The sequence below is a fragment of the Salvelinus namaycush genome, chromosome 30 (genome assembly GCF_016432855.1).
Source record: "Salvelinus namaycush isolate Seneca chromosome 30, SaNama_1.0, whole genome shotgun sequence".
Classification (NCBI taxonomy): Eukaryota; Metazoa; Chordata; class Actinopteri; order Salmoniformes; family Salmonidae; genus Salvelinus; species Salvelinus namaycush.
The window spans coordinates 34499210-34522506 of record NC_052336.1 but is presented as its reverse complement, the minus strand read 5'-3'; the positions used below and the strand labels follow the sequence as shown (position 1 = coordinate 34522506).

General features: G+C 42.3%; 2 protein-coding genes across 2 annotated transcripts; one reads left to right on the top strand and one right to left on the bottom strand.

The window, feature by feature from the left end:
* Positions 1-1188: 1188 nt before the first annotated feature.
* trmt61b (tRNA methyltransferase 61B) lies at positions 1189-15896 on the top strand. Its single transcript, XM_038969573.1, has 8 exons — positions 1189-1237; positions 1419-2537; positions 2869-2971; positions 13562-13752; positions 14152-14243; positions 14452-14654; positions 14862-14945; positions 15555-15896. Exons 2-8 carry the CDS (start codon positions 1623-1625, stop codon positions 15587-15589), a joined length of 1623 nt encoding a protein of 540 aa, XP_038825501.1. The 5' UTR covers positions 1189-1237; positions 1419-1622; the 3' UTR covers positions 15590-15896.
* Positions 15897-16561: 665 nt separating this feature from the next.
* spdya (speedy/RINGO cell cycle regulator family member A) lies at positions 16562-21866 on the bottom strand. The gene is made up of 6 exons (XM_038969535.1): positions 21617-21866; positions 21392-21450; positions 18072-18157; positions 17584-17755; positions 16905-17262; positions 16562-16623 (listed from the first exon to the last, which is right to left on the bottom strand). The coding sequence occupies exons 1-6, from the start codon at positions 21864-21866 to the stop codon at positions 16562-16564; spliced, it is 987 nt and encodes a 328-aa protein (XP_038825463.1).
* Between the last annotated feature and the right edge of the window lie 1431 nt (positions 21867-23297).

Below are 23297 nucleotides of genomic sequence, written 5' to 3'. Positions count from 1 at the left end.
AAGGGCAGCAAAGAAGCCACTTCTCTCCAGGAAAAACATCAGGGACAGACTGATATTCTGCAAAAGCTACAGGGATTGGACTGCTGAGGACAGGGGTAAAGTTATTTTCTCTGATGAATCCCCTTTCCGATTGTTTGGGGCATCCGGAAAAAGCTTGTCCGGAGAAGACAAGGTGAGCGCTACCATCAGTCCTGTGTCATGCCAACAGTAAAGCATCCTGAGACCGTTCATGTGCGGGGTTGCTTCTCAGCCAAGGGAGTAGGCTCACTCACAATTGTGCCTAAGAACACAGCCATGAATAAAGAATGGTACCAACACATCCTCTGAGAGCAACTTCTCCTAACCATCCAGGAACAGTTTGGTGACGAACAATGCCTTTTCCAGCATGATGGAGCACCTTGCCATAAGGCAAAAGTGATAACTAAGTGGCTCGGGGAACAAAACATTGATATTTTGGGACCATGGCCAGGAAACCCCCCAGACCTTAATCCCATTGAAAACTTGTGGTCAATCCTCGAGGCGGGTGGACAAACAAAACCCCACAAATTCTGACAAACTCCAAGCATTGATTATGCAAGAATGGGCTGCCATCAGTCAGGGTGTGGCCCAGAAGTTAATTGACAGCATGCCAGGGCGGATTGCAGAGGTCTTGAAAAAGAAGGGTCAAAACTGTAAATATTGACTCTTTGCATCAACTTCATGTAATTGTCAATAAAAGCCTTTGACACTTATGAGTTGCTTGTAACTATACTTCAGTATTCCATAGTAACATCTGACAAAAATATCTAAAGACACTGAGGCAGAAGACTTTGTGAAAATTAATATTTGTTTCATTCTCAAAACTTTTGGCCATGACTGTACACTTAGTATTACTTTCTTAACTACAGTATACATATCTCCCTGGCATTGTACATTATTTATGCAGCAGCATACAATACATTTTTGCACTCACCGTTGTGCTGTGTTCACTTGAACAGGAAGGTGGCGGGGAGGTCCTTCTTGTGGGCAATTTTTTTTTTGTCTTGAAACTTTGTCATTAAAGTCTGGCATTCTCTGGATTTATGTTGCTTTCAAGACAATAATTATTTTATTATTTAATAATTATTTTATCAGCACCATCTACTGGTAAAAAGAAAGTACGGCAGCCGTGGTCTGTCGCTTTGCATTGACGTAGAACACAAGCGTTTTCCAGCATGGCGACATCCATAGTGTAAAGCAACGGGCAAGGACCTAAACGGTAAATGAATGACATTTAAAAAAAAATAGGTGATCTATATACATCGTCTTCTGTACGCTATCTGCCATTGCCTCCTGAAATGTAAACGCGCCGTCAATTTTGTTCATGATTTTTGATGTAATTGTATAGTATACTGTATATAAATAATTACTCTCGTCTCTGCCTTCTCTTATTTGTTTAGGACCGGACTTTTCAAATGTGGGTTGTTATTCTCCATCAAAGTTCGTTGTGAAATCGAGTCACTGTCAGCATCATATGTCACTTGTCAAGTGTCACTTAGTGATTTGAAAAAGCATTGAACACTGAATGCAACATGCTGGTGTCATGAAAACACTATCTACATGGTACCAATTCAGCACACACAGTTTTACTCCACTTCGCACTGATGTTTGTTGGATTTCAGTTAGGTGGGTCTCTCCTTACACAAAGACTGTTGCGGATATGTGTCACCTGCATTGGCCAGCAGGGATACAGGCAACTCCATCCCAAAAGTCGACTCCCTACATGTACACTGTACACAAGGAGCTTTGGGACTGATCCTAAGGGGGAGAAAGGGGAAAATGAGAACGGGAGCAAAACAACAGACAACCTTGACCCCTCACCCCAGACTCTAACCCCTATGCACACCCAGGGAAGAGGTTTGTTTGGTAAAAGGCGGCCCCTCTCACCCTTGGAGAGGATTAGCCGCCTTTTGCCTCAAGACTCCCTAGCCCCAGAATTGTTGGCGCTGAGAGAGGAGGAGAACCAGGAAGTGGAACAGGGGGAACCTGATGGGGTTGGGATTCAAAAAGACCACAACACTTCAGCAGCCTCGGTGACTGAGACTAAGACCCACAGCTCACAAGGAGAAGTAGAAAGTACAGAGCCACAGGTGCACATAGGACATGACACAGTTAGACCGAGAGAAGAAAAAGAGGAGAGTACTGTCATTGATAACACAGTACTAGAGCCAAATGGTTGCCCGATTCTCAGAGAGGTAACCAATTCTTCGCAAGTGGAGGGATACGTGACTCCTATGACTCCCACCCTTCTTCCCGGGGAGCATTTACTAACGTTTGGGGAACTACTGTTGGCAGAGTACCGGAAAAAGGGCCGCGTGGAGTTTCGGAAGATGTTTCAGCTGCAGGATGGGCAACGTCTCCAGAGCAGTTGGGGCACCATCGGACACAGTGACATCGTCGGCCGCCACGCAGGAGACTTCATTCGGACCATCCACGGGACACCCATCCTTATACAGCGGCCCAACCTGGAGGAATACGTGCTTTATATGAAGAGGGGGCCGGCAATCGCCTATCCAAAGGTATTGTATGTAGCAAATGCTCCTGTCTGGCATTGGAAGAAGCAGAACTTTTTTCCCTCAGAATACGTCATGCTACTGAGCAGTATCATTGTTGCTTATGGAGAGTGCATGCAGTGCTATCATCCGCCCAATTGTATAGTCTTGACCTTGTTGGCTTGGCTTGTGGAATCAAACATTACATGATTTGATATCAGAGATTATACTTTGTTAACTGCATAATACAGCTGCACAATACATACTTAGCTACAACAGGTCATTGTAGGAAAGACTTATATCCTATGAGTTTTTCTGTCTCTTTCACTTTCACACTCTCTTCTTCCTTCCTCTCCAGGATGCCAGTATGATGCTGATGATGATGGACGTCACAGAGGGAGACTGTGTGTTGGAGTCAGGCTCCGGGTCAGGGGCCATGTCGCTTTTCCTGTCCCGAGCTGGTTTGTATATTACTTTTATCACCAGTTTGCTATGAGTCATGATGAGTGAAAGTGGACAAATGCTTGTGTTGTCATACAATAGAGGGGAAAGTTAAACTGCATCCATATTCTAAGCCTTCACTAGGATGAATGTGAAAGCCTTATTCTCAACCTGAATAGTCCAAGATTGGCAATTTGGGGTGTCCCCGATACCCCTCATTCTTGTCTTGGTCCTGTGTGACTCAGTCGGTAAGAGCATAGCGTTTGCAACGCCAGGGGTTGTGGGTTTGATTCCCGCTGGGGCCAAACAAACAGTCATGTGTGTATACATTTTTGTAAGTCACCTGGATGCACTCCAGGTATGCACTTTGTTGCATACACGTGTTTAGCAGATGTTATTGCGGGTTTAGCGAAATGCTTGGGTTCCTAGCTCCAACAGTGCAGTAATTATCCTACAATATACACACAAATCTAAAAGTAAAAGAATGGAATACATTTTTCTTAAGGTGAGCAATGTCAGTGTGTGTGTGTGTATGTATGTATATATATGTATATATATATATATATATATATAATTGTGAAAAACTGAGTTTAAATGTATTTGGCTAAGGTGTATGTAAACTTCAACTGTATGTATATATATATATATACACACACACACACACACACACAGTTGAAGTTTACATACACCTTAGCCAAATACATTTAAACTCAGTTTTTCACAATTCCTGATATTCAATCGTAGTAAAAATTCCCTGTCTTAGGCCAGTTAGGATCACCACTTTAGTTTAAGAATGTGAAATGTCAGAATAATAGTTGAGAGAGTGATTTATTTCAGCTTTTATTTCTTTCATCACATTCCCAGTGATGGGAATGTATTTGGTAGCATTCAATTGTTTAACTTGGGTCTCTAAAAACAAGTCTCTCACCGTTGCCTCCTGCTATAGACCACCCTCTGCCCCCAGCTGTGCTCTGGACACCATATGTGAACTGATTGCCCCCCATCTATCTTCAGAGCTCGTGCTGCTAGGCGACCTAAACTGGAACATGCTTAACACCCCAGCCATCCTACAATCTAAGCTTGATGCCCTCAATCTCACACAAATTATCAATGAACCTACCAGGTACCACCCCAAAGCCGTAAACACAGGCACCCTCATAGATATCATCCTAACCAATTTGCCCTATAAATACACCTCTGCTGTTTTCAACCAAGATCTCAGCGATCACTGCCTCATTGCCTGCATCCGTAATGGGTCAGCGGTCAAACGACCTCCACTCATCACTGTCAAACGCTCCCTAAAACACTTCAGCGAGCAGGCCTTTCTAATCGACCTGGCCGGTGTATCCTTGAAGGATATTGATCTCATCCCGTCAGTAGAGGATGCCTGGTTTATTTTTTTTAAATGCCTTCCTCACCATCTTAAATAAGCATGCCCCATTCAAGAAATTTAGAACCAGGAACAGATATAGCCCTTGGTTCTCTCCAGACCTGACTGCCCTTAACCAACATAAAAACATCCTATGGTATGCAACTTTTCAGGGAAGCTAGAAACCAATATACACAGGCAGTTAGAAAAGCCAAGGCTAGCTTTTCCAAAACAGAAATGTGCTTCATGCAACACAAACTCCAAAAAGTTCTGGGACACTGTAAAGTCCATGGAGAATAAGAACACCTCCTCCCAGCTGCCCACTGCGCTGAGGACAGGAAACACTGTCACCACCGTCATACAAAAGTTATACTTAAATCCAAACTGGTTCTCTAGTAAATTGGTACGAATGTCTCATCCTATGTTCAAGAAGGGCCTTTTTCCCTTTATTCAGATTACACCTGCTCACTTTCGGTTGTTTGAAAAGGAAATAATCTCCAAAATATCCTTATTTTTTAAACAAGCCTTAGAAAGTTGGTTGCAATTTCAGTTTAATCCACCTGAAAGGACGGAACAAATAGTACAACAAATATTGTGGTTAAATTCAAATATAGTAATTGATAAAAAAACTGTATTTATCGAAGAAATGTTTAAAAAAGGTATAATTTTTGTGAATGATATCATAAATAGGACTGGTGGAGTTATGTCACACATGCAGCTCACACAGACATATGGAAATGTCTGCTCTACCCAAAATTACAACCAATTAATTGCAGCATTACCACAAAAATGGAAGAGGCAAGTAGAAGGGGAAAAAAGTAAGGAACTTGTATGTCGGCCCTGTATTAAAGAACATAAATGGTTAAAGAAAAGTGTGATAAATAAAAACATATACCAATTTCATTTAAGGACCAAAAAACTGACAGCTGTGCCATATAAATTGCAAAATAGTTGGGAAGAGATGTTCGATGTACCCATTCCATGGCACATGGTTTATGAATTGATACGCAAAACAACGCCGGATTCAAAACTTCGAATTTTTCAATTTAAATTATTGTACAAAATTCTTGCAACTAATAGAATGTTATATATATGGGGTATACAATCTTCCCAGCTCTGTAGATTCTGCTGTGAGGAGGCAGAGTCATTAGACCATTTATTTTGGTATTGTCCATATGTAGCTCGTTTTTGGTCACAGGTCCAGGAATGGCTGAAGAATTGCAACATTTGCCTAGAACTAACGCTACAGATAGCAATACTGGGGGATTTGAAAAGCCATAGTCAATCAATCAATAATATAATAATTATTTTAGCAAAAATGTTTATTTTTAATTTACAATCTGTAGAAGCTATGAGAATAGGAAGGTTCAAATCTTTTGTGAAGCATCACAGCACAGTTGAAAAATATATGGCAAATAAAAATCCGAAATGGATGATGTTGGAAGATAGATGGGAAGGGTTGAGTGGAACTGAAGGGTGGGACTAATAACAAGATAAACAATGTAGGGCATACGGGATCTGTGAAATGTGTATAGGTGCGGAGCTTTTGTGAAATAGCACAGTTACAAGTGGAAATAAAATTGGATGGACAACAGAAATAGAGGAAGGACTAAGAACAAACAAGAGAGAACTATTATAAAGTAGTCTGTGTCTGTAAAATAGGTATAAGATGTATAAATTGAAGGTAAAAGCAGAAGTGTTTATTAGTTTACTCCAATTGGGGGAGCGGTGGTAGGGTTGCGGGGAATAATAATAAAGGTATATTCTTTAAAAAAGTATGTATGTCTATATAGGTATGTGTATGTATATATGTATGCATGCGTGTATGGATATATATATTTACCCAAAAAAATATGGGGGATTGGAAATGATGCAGACAATTACATTGGAAGCAACATTCTTTCCGCAATATTAAGCTGATCCACCCCAAAAAAAAAAAAAAAAAAACACTGTCACCACCAATAAATCCACTATAATTGAGAATTTCAATAAGCATTTTTCTACGGCTGGCAATGCTTTCCACCTGGCTACCCCTACCCCGGTCAACAGCACTGCACCCCCCACAGCAACTCGTCCAAGCCTTCCCAATTTCTCCTTCTCCCAAATCCAGTCAGCTGATGTTCTGAAAGCGCTTCAAAATCTGAACCCCTACAAATCAGCCGGGCTAGACAATCTGGACCCTTTCTTTCTAAAATGATCTGCTGAAATTGTTGCCACCCCTATTACTAGCCTTTTCAACCTCTCTTTTGTGTCGTCTGAGATTCCCAAAGATTGGAAAGCAGCTGCGGTCATCCCCCTCTTCAAAGGGGGGGACACTCTTGACCCAAACTGCTATAGACCTATATCTATCCTACCCGGCCTTTCTAAGGTCTTCGAAAAACAAACAGATTACCGACCATTTCGAATCCCACCATACCTTCTCCACTATGCAATCTGGTTTCAGAGCTGGTCATGGGTGCACCTCAGCCACGCACAAGGTCCTAAACGATATCTTAACATCCATCGATAAGAAACAATACTGTGCAGCCGTATTCATTGACCTGGCCAAGGCTTTCGACTCTGTCAATCACCACATCCTCATCGGCAGACTCGACAGCCTTGGTTTCTCAAATGATTGCCTCGCCTGGTTCACCAACTACTTCTCTGATAGAGTTCAGTGTGTCAAATCGGAGGGTCTGTTGTCCGGGCCTCTGGCAGTTTCTATGGGGGTGCCACAGGGTTCAATTCTTGGACCGACTCTCTTCTCTGTATACATCAATGATGTCGCTCTTGCTGTTGGTGAGTCTCTGATCCACTTCTACGCAGACGACACCATTCTGTATACTTCTCGCCCTTCTTTGGACACTGTGTTAACAGCTTCAATGCCATACAACACTCCTTCCGTGGCCTCGAATTGCTCTTAAATACAAGTAAAACTAAATGCATGCTCTTCAACCGATCGCTACCTGCCCGCCTGTCCAACATCACTACTCTGGACGGCTCTGACTTAGAATACGTGGACAACTACAAATACCTAGGTGTCTGGTTAGACTGTAAACTCTCCTTCCAGACTCACATCAAACATCTCCAATCCAAAGTTAAATCTAGAATTGGCTTCCTATTCCGCAACAAAGCATCCTTCACTCATGCTGCCAAATATACCCTTGTAAAACTGACCATCCTACCAATCCTCGACTTCGGTGATGTAATTTACAAAATAGCCTCCAATACCCTACTCAATAAATTGGATGCAGTCTATCACAGTGCCATCTGTTTTGTCACCAAAGCCCCATATACTACCCACCACTGCGACCTGTACACTCTCGTTGGCTGGCCCTCGCTTCATCCTCGTCGCCAAACCCACTGGCTCCAGGTCATCTACAAGACCCTGCTAGGTAAAGGCCCCCCTTATCTCAGCTCGCTGGTTACCATAGCAGCACCCACCTGTAGCACGCGCTCCAGCAGAAATATCTCTCTGGTCACCCCCAAAACCAATTCTTCCTTTGGCCGCCTCTCCTTCCAGTTCTCTGCTGCCAATGACTGGAACGAACTACAAAAATCTCTGAAACTGGAAACACTTATCTCCCTCACTAGCTTTAAGCACCAGCTGTCAGAGCAACTCATAGATTACTGCACCTGTACATAGCCCATCTATAATTTAGCCCAAACAACTACCTCTCCCCCTACTGTATTTATTTATTTATTTTGCTCCTTTGCACCCCATTATTTCTATCTCTACTTTGCACTTTCTTCCACTGCAAATCAACCATTCCAGTGTTTTACTTGCTATATTGTATTTACTTCGCCACCATGGTCTTGTTTTTTGCCTTCACCTCCCTTATCTCACCTCACTTACTCACATTGTATATAGACTTATTTTTCTACTGTATTATTGACTGTTTTTTTGTTTTTTTTACTCCATGTGTAACTCTGTGTTGTTGTATGTGTCGAACTGCTTTGCTTAATCTTGGCCAGGTCGCAATTGTAAATGAGAACGTGTTCTCAACTTGCCTACCTGGTTAAATAAAGTTGAAATAAAAAAAATAAAACGTTTTGGGTAGCCTTCCACAAGATTCCCACAATAAGTTGGGTGAATTTTGGCCCATTCCTGCTGACAGAGCTGGGGTAACTGAGTCATGTTTGTAGGCCTTCTTGCTCACACACGCTTTTTCCGTTCTGCCCACAAATTTTCTATAGGATTGAGGTCAGGGCTTTGTGATGGCCATTCCAATACCTTGACTTTGTTGTCCTTAAGCCATTTTGCCACAACTTTGGAAGTATGCTTGGGGTCATTGTCCATTTGGAAGACCCATTTGCGACCAAGCTTTAACTTCCTGACTGATATCTTGAGATGTTGCTTCAATATATCAACACAATTTTCTGCCTCACGATGCCATCTATTTTGTGACGTGCACCAGTCCCTCCTGCAGCAAAGCACCTCCACAACATGATGCTGCCACCGGCGTGTTTCACGTTTGGGATGGTGTTCTTCGACTTGCAATCCTCCCCCTTTTTCCTCCGAACATAATGATGGTCATTATGGCCAAACAGTTCTATTTTTGTTTCATCAGACCAGAGGACATTTCTCCAAAAAGTACGATCTTTGTCCCCATGTGTAGTTGCAAACCGTAGTCTGGCTTTTTTATGGCGGTTTTGGAGCAGTGGCTTCTTCCTTGCTGAGCGGCCTTTCAGGTTATGTCGATATAGGGAGATGAGATGAGATGAGATCCTCAGACCCCTTGTGAGACCATATGCTGACACATGCACATTTGTGGCCTGCTGGAGGTCATTTTGCAGGGCGCTGGCAGTGCACCTCCTTGCACAAAGGCGGAGGTAGCGGTCCTGCTGCTGGGTTGTTGCCCTCCTACGGCCTCCTCCACGTCTCCTGATGTACTGGCCTGTCTCCTGGTAGCGCCTCCATGCTCTGGACACTACGCTGACAGACACAGCAAACCCTTTTGCCACAGCTCGCATTGATGTGCCATCCTGGATGAACTGCACTACCTGAGCCACTTGTGTGGGTTGTAGACGCCGTCTCATGCTACCACTAGAGTGAGAGCACCGCCAGCATTCAAAAGTGACCAAAACATCAGCCAGGAAGCATAGGAACTGAGAAGTGGTCTGTGGTCACCACCTGCAGAATCACTCCTTTTTTGGGGGTGTCTTGCTAATTGCCTATAATTTCCACCTTTTGTCTATTCCATTTGCACAACAGCATGTGAAATTTATTGTCAATCAGTGTTGCTTCCTAAGTGGACAGTTTGATTTCACAGAAGTGTGATTGACTTGGAGTTACATTGTGTTGTTTAAGTGTTCCCTTTATTTTTTTGAGCAGTGTATATGGACACACCTACTCCTTCAAGGGTTTTTCTTTCTTTTACTATTTTCTACATTGTAGAAAAAATTATGAAATAACACATGGTAACCATGTAGTAACCAAAAAAGCTTCACCTGCAATGATTTTCCAACAGTCTTGAAGGAATTCCCACATATGCTGAGCACTTGTTGGATGCTTTTCCTTCACTCTGCAGTCCAACTCATCCCCAACCATCTCAATTGGGTTGAGGTTGGGTGATTGTGGAAGCCAGGTCATTTGATGCAGCACCATCACTCTCCTCCTTGGTTAAATAGCCCTTACACAGCCTGGAGGTGTGTTTTGAGTCATTGTCCTGTAGAAAAACAAATGATAGTCTCACTAATCGCAAACCAGGTGGGAGTGCGTATCACTGCAGAATGCTGTGGTAGCCATGCTAGTTAAGTGTGCCTTGAATCCTAAATGAATGGCTGACATTGTCACCAGCAAAGCACCTCCACACCATCACACCTCCTCCATGCTTCATGGTGGGAACTACACATGCAGAGATCATCCGTTCACCTACTCTGCATCTCACCAAAAATCTCACGTTTGAACTCACCAGACCAAACGGACAGACTTCCACCGGTCTAATGTCCATTGGTCATGTTTCTTGGCCCAAGCAAGTCTCTTCTTCTTATTGGTGTCCTTTAGTCTGTTACTTATTTTATTTGGATCCCCATTGGCTGATGGAATGGAGTTCCATGCAATAATGGCTCTAAATAATACTGTACTTTTTCTTGAATTTGTTCTTGATTTGGGGACTGTAAAAAGACCCCTGGTGGCATGTCTGGTGGGGTAAGTGTGTGTGTCAGAGCTGTGTTTAAGTTGACTATGTAAACCATTAGGAATCTTCAACACATTAATGTTTCTTATAAGAAGAAGTGATGCAGTCAGTCTCATCAACTCTTAGCCAAGAGAGACTGGCATGCATAGTATTTATATTAGTCCTCTGATTACAATGAAGAGCTGGACGTGCTGGGCCAGCTGCAGCTTAACTAGGTCTTTCCTTGCAGCACTGGACCACATTCTGTGAAGCTTTTGTTTGGGCTGCAATCTGAGGTGCAGTTAACTCTAATAAACTTATCCTCTGCAGCAGAGGTAACTCTGGGTCTTCCATTCCTGGGCTGGTCCTCATGAGAGCCAGTTTCATCATAGCGCTTGATGGTTTTCGCAACTGCTGTTGAAGAAACTTTCCGGATTGACTGGCCTTAATGTCTTAAAGTTGATGAGTTCTGACTAAAAACTTGAAATATTGTTAATTATCAGGTATCCTATTGAAATATTGAGTGCCATAGTCTGGTTTCTACACCAGAAGGTAATGATTATCTGTAGGAGGAGTGTATATGGTGGAGGCAGTTAAGCTTGGAATGTACTGAGTAAAGGAAAGGTAATCACATGTTGGCAGGCACTGATAAGGATGGCGAGATGTGGTTTAGTGAGGAATGGGGGATGAGGTCAGGTCACATTTAAGGGAGAAGGAACAGTTGATTGCCCGCATCACTTAATTTCCTGCCTAGCAATAAAGTTGTAATGTTTAGAGAGGAGGACGTCACCCAAATTGGGGTGTATATATACTACCACTGGTAGAACCATGTCTTTGTCTAATGCAGCTGTATGATCCAATGGGTGAATAAACTTGGTTTAAGCTTCACTAATCGTCAGTGAGTTTTACTCTGTTCGTTTAGAACCCAACAAAGTAATGATGGACTGTCGTTTCTCTTTGCTTATGTGAGCTGTTCTTGCCATAATATGGACTTGGTCTTTTACCAAATAGTCCTATCTTCTGTATTCTACCCCTACCTTGTCACAACACAGCTGATTGGCTCAAACGCATTAAGATGGAAAGAAATTCCACAAATAAATTTTTAACAAGGCACACATTTGAGTTGAAATGCATTCCAGGTGTCTACCTAATGAAGCTGATAGAGTGAATGCCAAGAGTGTGCAAAGCTGTCATCAAGGCAAAGGGTGGCTACTTTGAAGAGTCTCAAATATAAAATATATTTCTTGACTGGTACTGGCTATCAGGCTACATCACATCCGACCGTGATTGGGAGTCCCATAGGGGACGTCATTGTAAATAAGAATTTGTTCTCAACTGACTTGCCTAGGTAAATAAAGGTTACATACTGTACATGCGAAGTGGGTAAAACAGTATGTAAACATTATTAAAGTGACCAGTGTTCCATGTCTATGTACATAGGGCAGCAGCCTTTAAGGTGCCGGGACGAGTAATGGGGTGGTAGCCGGCTAGGGACGGTGACTAAGTTCAGGGCAGGGTACTGGGTGGAGGCCGACTAGTGATGGCTATTTAATAACCTGTTTGGGATAGGGGGCAGCATTTTCACGTTCGGATGAAAAGCGTGCCCAGAGTAAACTGCCTGCTACTCAGGCCCAGAAGCTAATATGTGCATATTATTAGTAGATTTGGATAGAAAACACTCTGAAGTTTCTAAAACTGTTTGAAGGATGTCTATGAGTATAACATAACTCATATGGCAGGCGAAAACCTGAGATAAATCCAACCAGGAAGTTGGAAATCTGAGGTTTGTAGTTTTTCAAGTCATTGCCTTTCAAATATATAGTGTCTATGGGGTCATATTGCACTTCCTAAGGCTAGTGCAATAGTGGAACCCCTAGCCTTAACAGTCTGATGGCTTTCAGATAGAAGCTGTTTTTCAGTCTCTCGGTCCCAGCTTTGATGCACCTGTATTGACGTCGTCTTCTGGATGATAGCGGGTGAACAGGCTGTCGCTCGGGTTGCTGAGATCCTTGATGATCTTCTTAGCCTTCCTGTGACATAGGGTGATGTAGATGTCCTGAAGGGCAGTGTCCTCCCTGTGATTCATTGGGCTGACCGCACCACCCTTGTGAGAGCACTGCGGACGGTGCAGTTGCCGTACCAGGCGGTGATGCAGCCTGACAGGATGCTCTCAATGGTGCATCTGTAAACGTTTGACGGGCCAAGCCAAATTTCTTCAGCCTCCTGAGGTTGAAAAGGCACTGTTGCGCCTTCTTCACCACACTTTCTGTGTTGGTGCACCATTTTACATTGTCCGTGTATGCCAAGGAACTTGAAACTTTTCACCTTCTCCGCTATGGCCCCGTCGATGTGGATGGGGGCGTGCTCCCTCTGCTGTCTCCTGAAGTCCACGATATTTTCCTGGCACCACTCTGCTAATTGATTGCATTTAATTAAAATATGAGACATTATAATCAGAAGACACTATTAACATGTACATTTTATTGCTAACAGAATAAATAGCAGAATAACTGCAGAATAAATAATGTTATAATTGAAAAGTGTACACCCAAGGTAAGCTACTGCCCCTTTAAGAGCTAAAATAGATTGTGTACTCTGTGATTCTCACCAAATAGGTTGTCTTCTCACACTATTCAAACTCTACAATCAATAAACAGCTTAGGAAGCTACCTTAGCCTATAGATCACATATTGCAAACCAATAATCTTAACTAAAAACTCCACAAATGTTTTTGACAATTGGTAATCAATATCCAAGAACAGCACACATTTTCCAGCTAACCTGCACATCATCATCTTCTCTCTTTTGTGGCACCAATATGAGGATGTTGCAGTAGTCTAGTGTGTGATGCGGGAATAATGACAAGCAAACCTGGGGAGCTTTGAGTTCACATTGCCCTAAAAAAAGGGAACCAGATGCGGAATTCACGCGAACCGAACTCAGACCACCTCTCGAGATGGTCTCCGTTTGGTTCACTTCAGGGGCTCTTTTGAGTGGTCTGAGTTACTTTGGAGTGTTCACACTGCACAAAAAATTCAGTGAACCGCACTGAGTTGACAAAAATTGGTTGAAAGGGACCAAGTGTGAAAACACCCTAAAAGTGTCTGCTTAATGGCATGTATTATTATTATTGTTCTCCCCAGTGGGCTCCAAGGGCAGCGTTATGAGTGTGGAAATCAGGGAGGACCACCACAGACGAGCCGCGATCAACTACAACCGCTGGCGTTCCTCCTGGATCCTGCGGCGAGGAGAGGAATGGCCCGACAACGTCCAGTTTCATATCTCTGACCTGCAGGGGGCATCCTTGCTCCTCGCCGGGCGAGGGTTTCACTCTGTAAGGATATGTATTTTTTGCTTGTAATTGAGTGCATGTCACTTGTAGTTTTTATTGAGCAATTCTGTATACTGGTGTATTTTTGTATAATAGCTTTTTTTGCAGTGCAAGGCAAATCACCTTGGAAATCTTATAATTTATGATAGGACATACAGAGAAATAGAGGGGCAGAAGTAGGGCCCCTACTCCTGGGGGCAAAGACTGAGTGGCCGAGACAGGGCTTGAACCGCCGTCACCATGGGATTATGCGTGGTCACGATTCGGGAGCATTACTGCTGCACCAGATTCCGGCACTAATCATGGTTTTCAGCCCAGGAGTTGAATCTGTGTCTGGGAAACCATCCGTTGACCAGTCACTTGAAAGACTAACCTTCAGAAACGTGTGTGTGTGTGTTTCAGATTGCTCTGGATATGATAAACCCTCAATTGGTTTTGCCCTCTGTGACTCCACATCTCCATCCCGGAGCAGTTTGTGCTGTCTACCTAGCCAAGTGAGTAACCTCGACCCGTCCATAAACAACCCATACCCCATAAACACTGCATACACCTGTCCAATCCTCTCAGATCTCCACAAGTGTGAAGGGGTTCAGAGGTTATTTCTGGGCAGGGCCCTCATTTCCTCATATACTTTGCTTTCAAGTGTGTTTTCCATTTTTTGAGGTACTTTACGTGTCTCCTTCACTCTCCTGTTTGATTCAGTATAACGCAGGTCATTGATCTACTGGAGGGCCTCCGATGCTCTGCCCTCCCCCTGCTGTGTGAACGCATCATCGAAGTGCAGCTCAGGGATTGGCTGTTGGCTCCGGCAATCCAGAAAGATGGGAGGTTCTGCCGCAGGAAAGCTCCTCCCTCAGCGAGAGACCAGGAGGAAGGGGAGAATAGCAAGTCTGATGAAGAAAAAGGTGATTTCTTGTTCAAATCATCCGGTCACATGGGTTACCTTGGATGTCATAATGTCTGTCTAAACTAAAGGCAATTATAATATCCTGCTGCTTTTTCATTATATGATTCCCTTATACAGAAATGTGTTATTCTGACCCCGTCTTTCACATGGCACATTTTCAAAATAAAAGTCCTGTATTTAGTAATATTGTGTGTTACTCTTAAAGAATACACAAGCAGTCCGGAACCCGCACCATTTGGGAGTGTCCCTTACATTGCTCGACCTCATCCGGAACAAGCTAGCCACACAGGTTAGTGTCAATAACCACATTTTTATGCAAGTTAAGTCATATCGAATGACAGCTGTGACGTCGAGAGTCATTTAGCTGAGTATACTGGACTACGTTTAATGGTGGTTAAGTGATGAGCTTGATGCAAATTTCCAATAAATATCAAGGGTATTATTTGAATGATAATTACATGATCAATGCATGGCTGCCAATTATTAAATAGAAAATATTGCTCTCATCATAACCTACCCTGTCCACTTTACCAGCAAACCATTGTCTTGATTAGAGAGCATGCGCCAAAACCAGATTGGGCAAGTTTGATATTTATCTATAGTTTGTGTGACAACCATCGGTAGAGTGGAAAATATTGAACTTAAGTACCAAATTAAAAACATAAGCGCCAAATGTGCCCCACGTCATCATGCACAGCCTTAAGTCGATTTGATCAGATAAACATGAAACCTAGCGAATGACACCACTGAAAGTGCAACATAGCCTATTCGATGTGGGGTCCGTTGAGATAGAAAATCATTTCTGTCATGGAGAATTGGGCAGCTTTACATTCAGAATAATTATCTCTGAATACATCCATGGTATTGTGTTGTTCACTGTGACATTTTGTCCTTTCAGCATTCCTGGTGAAACTGAGGAAGAGTCAGGGGTAGCTAGCCTCCTTCCTCGCATTTGAAGACTCATCAGAGGAGCGATTGGATGTATTATATTAATAAATAAATGTAAGTTGCCTTGTCTGAGAACATTTAGAGTGATTTGGTACTGCAGAGGAAAATGTAGTAGTTGCCCTAGAATCAGTCTATATATAGCAATTCACACGGCATGACATGTCAAATATAAAGACTCAATAAAACAAACTAAGGGGGACATAAGAAGCCTTTATTGTAAGGCCATTAGACTGGCACATCAGTATCACAGAACATACCCACTGTAACCCCATTGACCAATAAAGCCTTCACTCATGGATCAAATGCTGTACATATCCTTCCAGCTGATTTATATTTAAGGAATTAGTCAAAGGTTCCTGCCGCAAATCCATTACAGGATCCACCCAATGTGCAAGACCTTGAAGTGCTATAGCAAATAAATAAGTGTTTTGAGGGATTAATCAGTTGTTAAATGAAGCGTGTCCACCTTTAAGGAATAATAGCAAAGACGTTGACTACACAGATGCCCCGAGAGTTTGACTTAAGTCCTTGTACAGGTTTTGTATATAAAAAGTATACACAGAACAAAGTGAAGCAAATGTTTTAACTGAAATGTTTCACATTTCATGACGTGTCAGGACAGTTGAGGGAAATGTTACATGCCTTTATATAAAGTTAAACCCTGATCAAAGAAGCCCTGAACCAATTCCTAACTTGATAAATGAGACAAAACTACACTCAAGTTTGAGTAACACCTACAAGTTAGTTACACAAATCCTCAAGATAGGATTTAGTCCCCTGTGGATGCTAGTTTCCATTTAAACCACCTAATCGAGGTAGAGCAGTAAATTGGCATTCTATAGATGTTATGAAAACTAAATATATGCTTCACAGAATGAAAAGCACAAGTAGGGTATCAGTGCATCACAGGACCAGGGTTGGGAAATGTAGTCCTGAGTTGGTTTTTGTAGTACTATTCTACTCCTCGTTGATCCAGTCCATAGACGGGTCGTGTCCTGCTCCACAATAAGACTCGTTCCCTGACGAAACACATTCAAATTGTTAGCTAAGACATGAGTGTTGTTAAAGGAGCAAGATAATATCTTGAGGGTCTAACAAACCTTTGCTGGGTGTTTTACTTCAGAACATAAGTTAGAAATTGATTCAGAAAAACTTGCCTGCTGTCACTCTACATTGATTCTATTTTAATGTAAATTCAAGCAAGCCTTGCCAATCAATATGTAGTCATCCTTTTGCTTCCAAATTATGATTAAGAAATTAACCATAGCACAGCCGTCCTGTAACCAACGCCTGCACTCACTTGGGGCCTCCTCTGTGCAGCAGCAGGGGCGCTGGGCCTTGGTTTGGACCTTGGTCTTTCTTTGGCCCGGTCTGCGGGAGGATGAAGCCTGGGACCTGGGTGGAGTAGTCTCCAGGGAGAGGGCCAGGGCAAATGGTAGCGGGGAGGGGGTAAGGGAGGTTGAGGATCCAGAGGCCGAGGAGGAAGAGAAGCCCAGGCCGGAGCTCTTGGCGCAGAGGGCACAGGGGGCGGGGGAGGCGGAGGGCCCACGGGGCATGTGGACCTTCTCCCGGTCGCCAATGTAGAACCGCTGAGCGCCGCTGTGGTGCTCGGCGCGCTCCCGCTGCCAGATGAAGTGGGTAGGCACGATGGCCATCACCTGGAAGGAGGGCGTGTACACATTGACAAGGATAAATAAACATGGTTAAAGACGCAGCCAATTCAAGAGGAGAGATGGTACATTTTGTATTGTCAGAGTTCATAGATAAATTTACATTGCGCCTGACAATAGCAGTAAGACACAGGAACGAATCCAAGTAACTTGACATCCATGTGGGTATCTCAAATGTTGGCCCAAATCTGACTGACAGCATGCTTGAGTTATGCACTGATGTGTCAAGTTAGAATTCCATCCAGGTCAAGAGAAAGCGGAAGACCTACACCTAATCCATAATTTCATGTAATGGTTTTATATACCTACCTCCTCGCAGCAGCGGCGGCTGACGGCAGCCCGGTACTCGATGCGAGCCCACAGCTTGTCCCGCTGCTTGAGAAAGCGAGGGAAGTGCTTCCTCCAGGTCTTGCCAAGCGCCCATGGGAAGATCTCGTACTTGCTCTCCTCCTCGTCCTCCTCCATGGTGTTGGCTAGGTATCTGAAAAGAAAAAAGTGGCATGAGATATCAAAAATAGGATTCCTAGCTTTTTGTTGCCAGTTGTACAATTAATTCTCTCCCTCTTTTTGGGGGGGCATAAGTAGCTTTACAATTAAAGTAGCTCTACAATTATTATTACAAATTATTATTACAAAAGGTTGTTTGTCACAGTCCGCACCGGCCCATTCGATTCCATTCTCAACAAGTGATACATTTAGGACTTGTAGACTGATACAAATGCATCTATTGAAAGTTACTCAGATGTTCAGAATACAGCGAGTCAACTATTTCAGAGTAGTAGATTCACAGAACTTACAGTGCAATGAAAAAGTTTGTTCTGTTGTGCTCGCCAATACTGAAGCGAGCCCTCTTGAAGTAGACAAACGCCATGGCTAGAAGGTACTGAAATAGGGGAGAGCGGTTGAATTGAAATGAGTTTATGCATCATCATGGCTTGTATACAGGGATGGGCATTTGACATTTTTTTTTCTGTTCAAATACTCAATTGTTTTCAGAGTACTTGAATAAAAACATTTTTAGAACAAGTCCCGCACTGGGGGGAAAAAATGCACATTCATCTACAGTATTAGTCAAAAGTTGGGACATGCCTCCTCATCTCAAGGTTTTTATTTTTACTATTTTCTACATTGTAGAATAATAGTTAAGACAAACTATGAAATAACACAATGGAATCATGTAGTAACCAAAAAAAGTGTTAAATAAATCAAAATATACATTATATTTGAGATTCTTCAAAGTAGCCACCCTTTGCCTTCACAGCTTTGCACGTTCTCTCAACCAGCTTCACTTGGAATGCTTTTCCAACAGTCTTGATGAAGTTTCCGGATTGACTGACCATGTCAAAGTAATGATGGACTGTCGTTTCTCTTTGCTCATTTGAGCTGTTCTTGCCATAATATGGACTTGGTCTTTTACCAAATAGGGCTATCTTCTGTATACCACCCCAACCTTGTCACAACACAACTGATTGGCTCAAACGCATTAAGAAGCTGGTTGAGAGAATGCCAAGTGTGCAAAGCTGTCATCAAGGCAAAGGGTGGATACTTAGTAAAATATATTTGTTTAACACTTATTTGTTTACTACGTGATTCAATATGTGATATTTCATAGTTTTGATGTCTTCACTATTATTCTACAGTTGTGGCAAAAAGTTGAGAATGACACAAATATTCATTTTCACAAAGTCTGCGGCCTCAGTTTGTATGATGGCAATCTGCATATACTCCAGAATGTTATTTAGAGTGATCAGATGAATTGCAATTAATTGCAATGTCTCTCTTTGCCATGCAAATGAACTGAATCCCCCAAAAACATTTCCACTGCATTTCAGCCCTGCCACAAAAGGACCAGCTGACATGTCAGTGATTCTCTCGTTAACACAAGTGTGAGTGTTGACGAGGACAAGGCTGGAGATCACTCTGTCATGCTGATTGAGTTCGAATAACAGACTGGAAGCTTCAAAAGGAGGGTGGTGCTTGGAATCATTGTTCATCCGGTAAAAAGCTTGTCCGGAGAAGACAAGGTGAGCGCTACCATCAGTCCTGTGTCATGCCAACAGTAAAGCATCCTGAGACCGTTCATGTGTGGGGTTGCTTCTCAGCCAAGGGAGTAGGCTCACTCACAATTTTGCCTAAGAACACAGCCATGAATAAAGAATGGTACCAACACATCCTCCGAGAGCAACTTCTCCCAACCATCCAGGAACAGTTTGGTGACGAACAATGCCTTTTCCAGCATGATGGAGCACCTTGCCATAAGGCAAAAGTGATAACTAAGTGGCTCTGGGATCAACAAAACATTGATATTTAGGACCATGGCCAGGAAACCCCCCAGACCTTAGTCCCATTGAGAACTTGTGGTCAATCCTCAAGAGGCGGGTGGACAAACAAAACTCCACAAATTCTGACAAACTCCAAGCATTGATTATGCAAGAATGGGCTGCCATCAGTCAGGATGTGGCCCAGAAGTGAATTGACAGCATGCCAGTGCAGATTGCAGTGGTCTTGAAAAAGAAGGGTCAATACTGTAAATATTGACTCTTTGCATCAACTTCATGAAATTGTCAATAAAGGCCTTTGACGCTTGTAATTATGCTTGTAATGCTTGTAATTATACTTCAGTATTCCATAGTAACATCTGACAAATATCTAAAGACACTGAGGCAGCAGACTTTGAAAATTGTTTTTCTCAAAACTTTTGGCCATGATTGTACAATATAGGAAATAGTAAAAAAAAAAAAAAAAAAAAAAAAAATTGGAGTAGGTGTGTCCAAACTTTTGACTGGTACTGTATATGCAAACCATGCGCAACAATGCATCATGTATCACCATTATGAATCCTATTTGCAGAATTATAATTCAGTCAAATAAAAACAAGTGCCATTTTAAGATTAATTTATTGAAACTGCAAAATCAACTGGTTACATTATATCGTGGAACACAATCTTCAAAAAGGTAGTAACCTCACAGGTCGCACATGCTTTTAGAAGCCTATGGCTGTGCAATGGCAGAGCCTTGTTTTGTTAATTTAGCAGACATGATGCTCTTTTTTCCCGAGCCCTTACTACAGTCAAGATCCCTATTTTATAGTAAAAAAAACATGTAATATAACAGAATAAAATAGTGCGAAGTGATGCGCATCTCAAATAGTTCTCTCAATTAGTGATCATGTGAAACTGGGCTCAATATGGCAAGTCGAAATAAAAAATGTTCAGGGTTACAAACCAAAATCTGTCTTGTTTTTGATTTAGTTCATTCTGCCGGTTCTTAGAAATTTTCTAAATGGATTAACAATACCACATTGAACACACTTCATGGGAATTAATTAGTCATGGCCTCTGGTGAGTAGGCCTAATGATTCTGATGAAAATACGCTGTCTTTATCAAACAGATGATTTTCCATATTGTCAGTGTGGAACCTGTCTATGTTTAGGGGGGTTATAGCCTAGGCTAACCAATTCTAAAATGGCACTAGCAGTTCGCAAAAGTAGGGTCGGCACTAGTTACCATAGCCACAAAGTCAAACCCTGCCTATTTCTACAATTTATCTTCTTTAAAACCTAACCACACTGCTAACCTTTTCCCTAACATTAAGAACAAAAAGCTAATTTTTGTTTTCAGAAATGTCTTCAATATAGCCACGTTTGACTTTGTGGCTGTGGTGACGGACGCAATTAGTCCAAAACTGCAGCTAATTGTTGGAAAACATTTCCCTACTTCAGTCAACCAGTCTATTTTGAATTTGTGATAAAACTAATCATTTGGCAAGGAATGTAGCTTGTGTATCCCATCAGTTAGATACGTTTTTATAGGCATTTATTTCTGTAGGCCTAAAGGGTCTACAGGGAAGGGAATTTAGGAAGAACTGATGCTTGGCTTGGTTCCTTTTTGTTGTCATGCAAATGCACATGTACAAATGGAACACTAGATTACGAGAAAATTAACATGGTCTTCAAGACAAAATGTTGACCAAATAGATTTACAGTATTTGATTTTTTTTTAAATCTCTGGTAAAAGATAGTTTTGACGTCCTTTCGAGTACTCATGTCCATCCGTAGTTGTATATGTTAATCACTACACAAATGAAATTGGTACCCTCCAAAGCAATGCTTTTCACCTTGTCTGTGACTTTGCAACAGCAGTCCATCCACAGAAAGTCTTGTATCAAATCATCATCTGTAACCAAATTAAATTGCATGAGAAACTGACTGCTCATTGTCTCTAATCTGAGATGTGCCAAGCCTCAATAAAACAAACAAATTGTTGAGTGGGCTCTATCAACTTTTAACAAACAACCTCAAATATTATGACTGGTGTAAGTGGACTGTTCTCTTTGGCTCACCAAAAAGTCTGAAGAAGGCTGCCATCTCCTCTCGTTGAATGACAAGCGTCGGGCCCCATATGATTTTGCCCTTTGCGGCCTCGACATGACTTTGGCTGGGTTGACTCTTGCCCGGAGGCCCCTGGGCCACTTGCAGGTTGGGTCTCTTCAGCCTCAGGCCTCTCTTGATCTGGAGGGTGTGTGCTGTGTTGGGTTTGATTCTCACCGTGACTGAGGGGGGTGTCTGGCACCAGCTGTGTGTGTGTGTCATCATGCTGCTGATTTGTTCATGAATGGTCACTAGTGAAATGTTTTCTGAGGGAGTGTTCCTGACCTGCTAGTGACATAAGTAGTGTGAGAGAAATTAATGACTGGCAACAATGTGATACAATTCTATTTTGACATGTTTTAGTAGCTAGTTGGACGTAGATAAATTAGTTAAGAACCAACTTGCTTTAAAACTAGTTACGCTCGAGAAATGTTAGCGAGTTAGAAGGTCAGCCAGCATAGACATTCATTTTGTAGCTAACTGGCTAGCAACATAAGCAACTACGTTACAGCACAACTAGTTAGCCGGCTACGTTGGCTAACGACAGAAGCGGTCACTTCGGCTGGCTATGACAGGAGACGGCAGCCAAATGTCTATGGGGGACAACCACACAATTAATTTTGTTGACTTACAAATATGTTGGTCTACAGATGAAGTAGCCATGTCTTACCTTTGCTTAGAACAGATAGTAGTGTGGTCTCAGAGTCAGCCGTGGTAATCAAGACTTGAAGAAATCTGAAACGTTTCCTCAGATCGTCCTATGCTACAGTAACTAGCTGGCTAAATTACGTTAGCTGCTATGTTGTTGTGACAGGGCAAAGAAAGCAGTTGTTATTCGAGTAAAATTGTATCACCTGGGTAATTGGTATGTGTATGGTTATTTCAGTAAACAATTATTTAATGAGGGGGAAACTGTCAATAGTGAAATGAAAGGTGTCTCCTCGTGCTCTCTCACACAGGTGCGGGCGACTAACTGCTTGACGGGAGCGCGCTTGAAGACACGTATAAAAATGGAACTGATTTTTATCAGAACCGCGCAATGTCGTTTACAGACGGGCAATTGAACAGGGAGAAAACCCGCCTACGATGTGTAGACACCTAGCGTTAATCCCAAATCGCCTCCTTCAATTTCACCTCGGACCTCCATTAGTGCGCCTCCGCCATATGCACAAATGTCCCAAAACTGGGGGCTTGAACATTGTGTAGGGATAATTAATCACTTCAAAGTGGTATCCAATCATATTTTTTTTTAAGTTTGCGCAATTTCACACAAAGTAATGGAGAGACTTGCATAATTATGATCAACCTGTATTTGTTTGTGTTTAATATCGAGGCTTGACACGTAACGTGAAGTAACTCGAGTCACAAATGAAATGTTTAAAATATCAGGGTGAATTTTCTCATTTGAATTGAATGCTCGTTTTAAGAACGGTGTGCCCCTGAAATGTATGTTTTTTTGTTGTTGTTGTAGGCTACAGGTAGGGATTAGGGATGCAAGCAGAGGATGCTGATGAAGTAGGCCTATAGCAATAAGTAAAAAAATAGTTAGCCCAACTAAGTAATCATTAAAGATTTGCATGATCTCAATTATAATTATGTCTCTGCATGACATTGAACATTTGTTATAACCTACAATTATTAGTCTTTGAAGCC

Excerpts from the sequence above, each read along its gene's own strand:
- trmt61b (XM_038969573.1), top strand. The coding sequence starts at position 1,623 with ATGTTTGTTGGATTTCAGTTAGGTGGGTCTCTCCTTACACAAAGACTG. Across the intron at positions 14,244-14,451 it reads TGTGCTGTCTACCTAGCCAA|TATAACGCAGGTCATTGATC; the intron begins GTGAGTAACCTC and ends TGTTTGATTCAG. Across the intron at positions 14,946-15,554 it reads GGAACAAGCTAGCCACACAG|CATTCCTGGTGAAACTGAGG; the intron begins GTTAGTGTCAAT and ends TTGTCCTTTCAG.
- spdya (XM_038969535.1), bottom strand. The coding sequence starts at position 21,866 with ATGACACACACACACAGCTGGTGCCAGACACCCCCCTCAGTCACGGTG. Across the intron at positions 17,756-18,071 it reads ACAAACTTTTTCATTGCACT|ATACCTAGCCAACACCATGG; the intron begins GTAAGTTCTGTG and ends TTTTCTTTTCAG. Across the intron at positions 16,624-16,904 it reads CTGCACAGAGGAGGCCCCAA|GGAACGAGTCTTATTGTGGA; the intron begins GTGAGTGCAGGC and ends GTGTTTCGTCAG.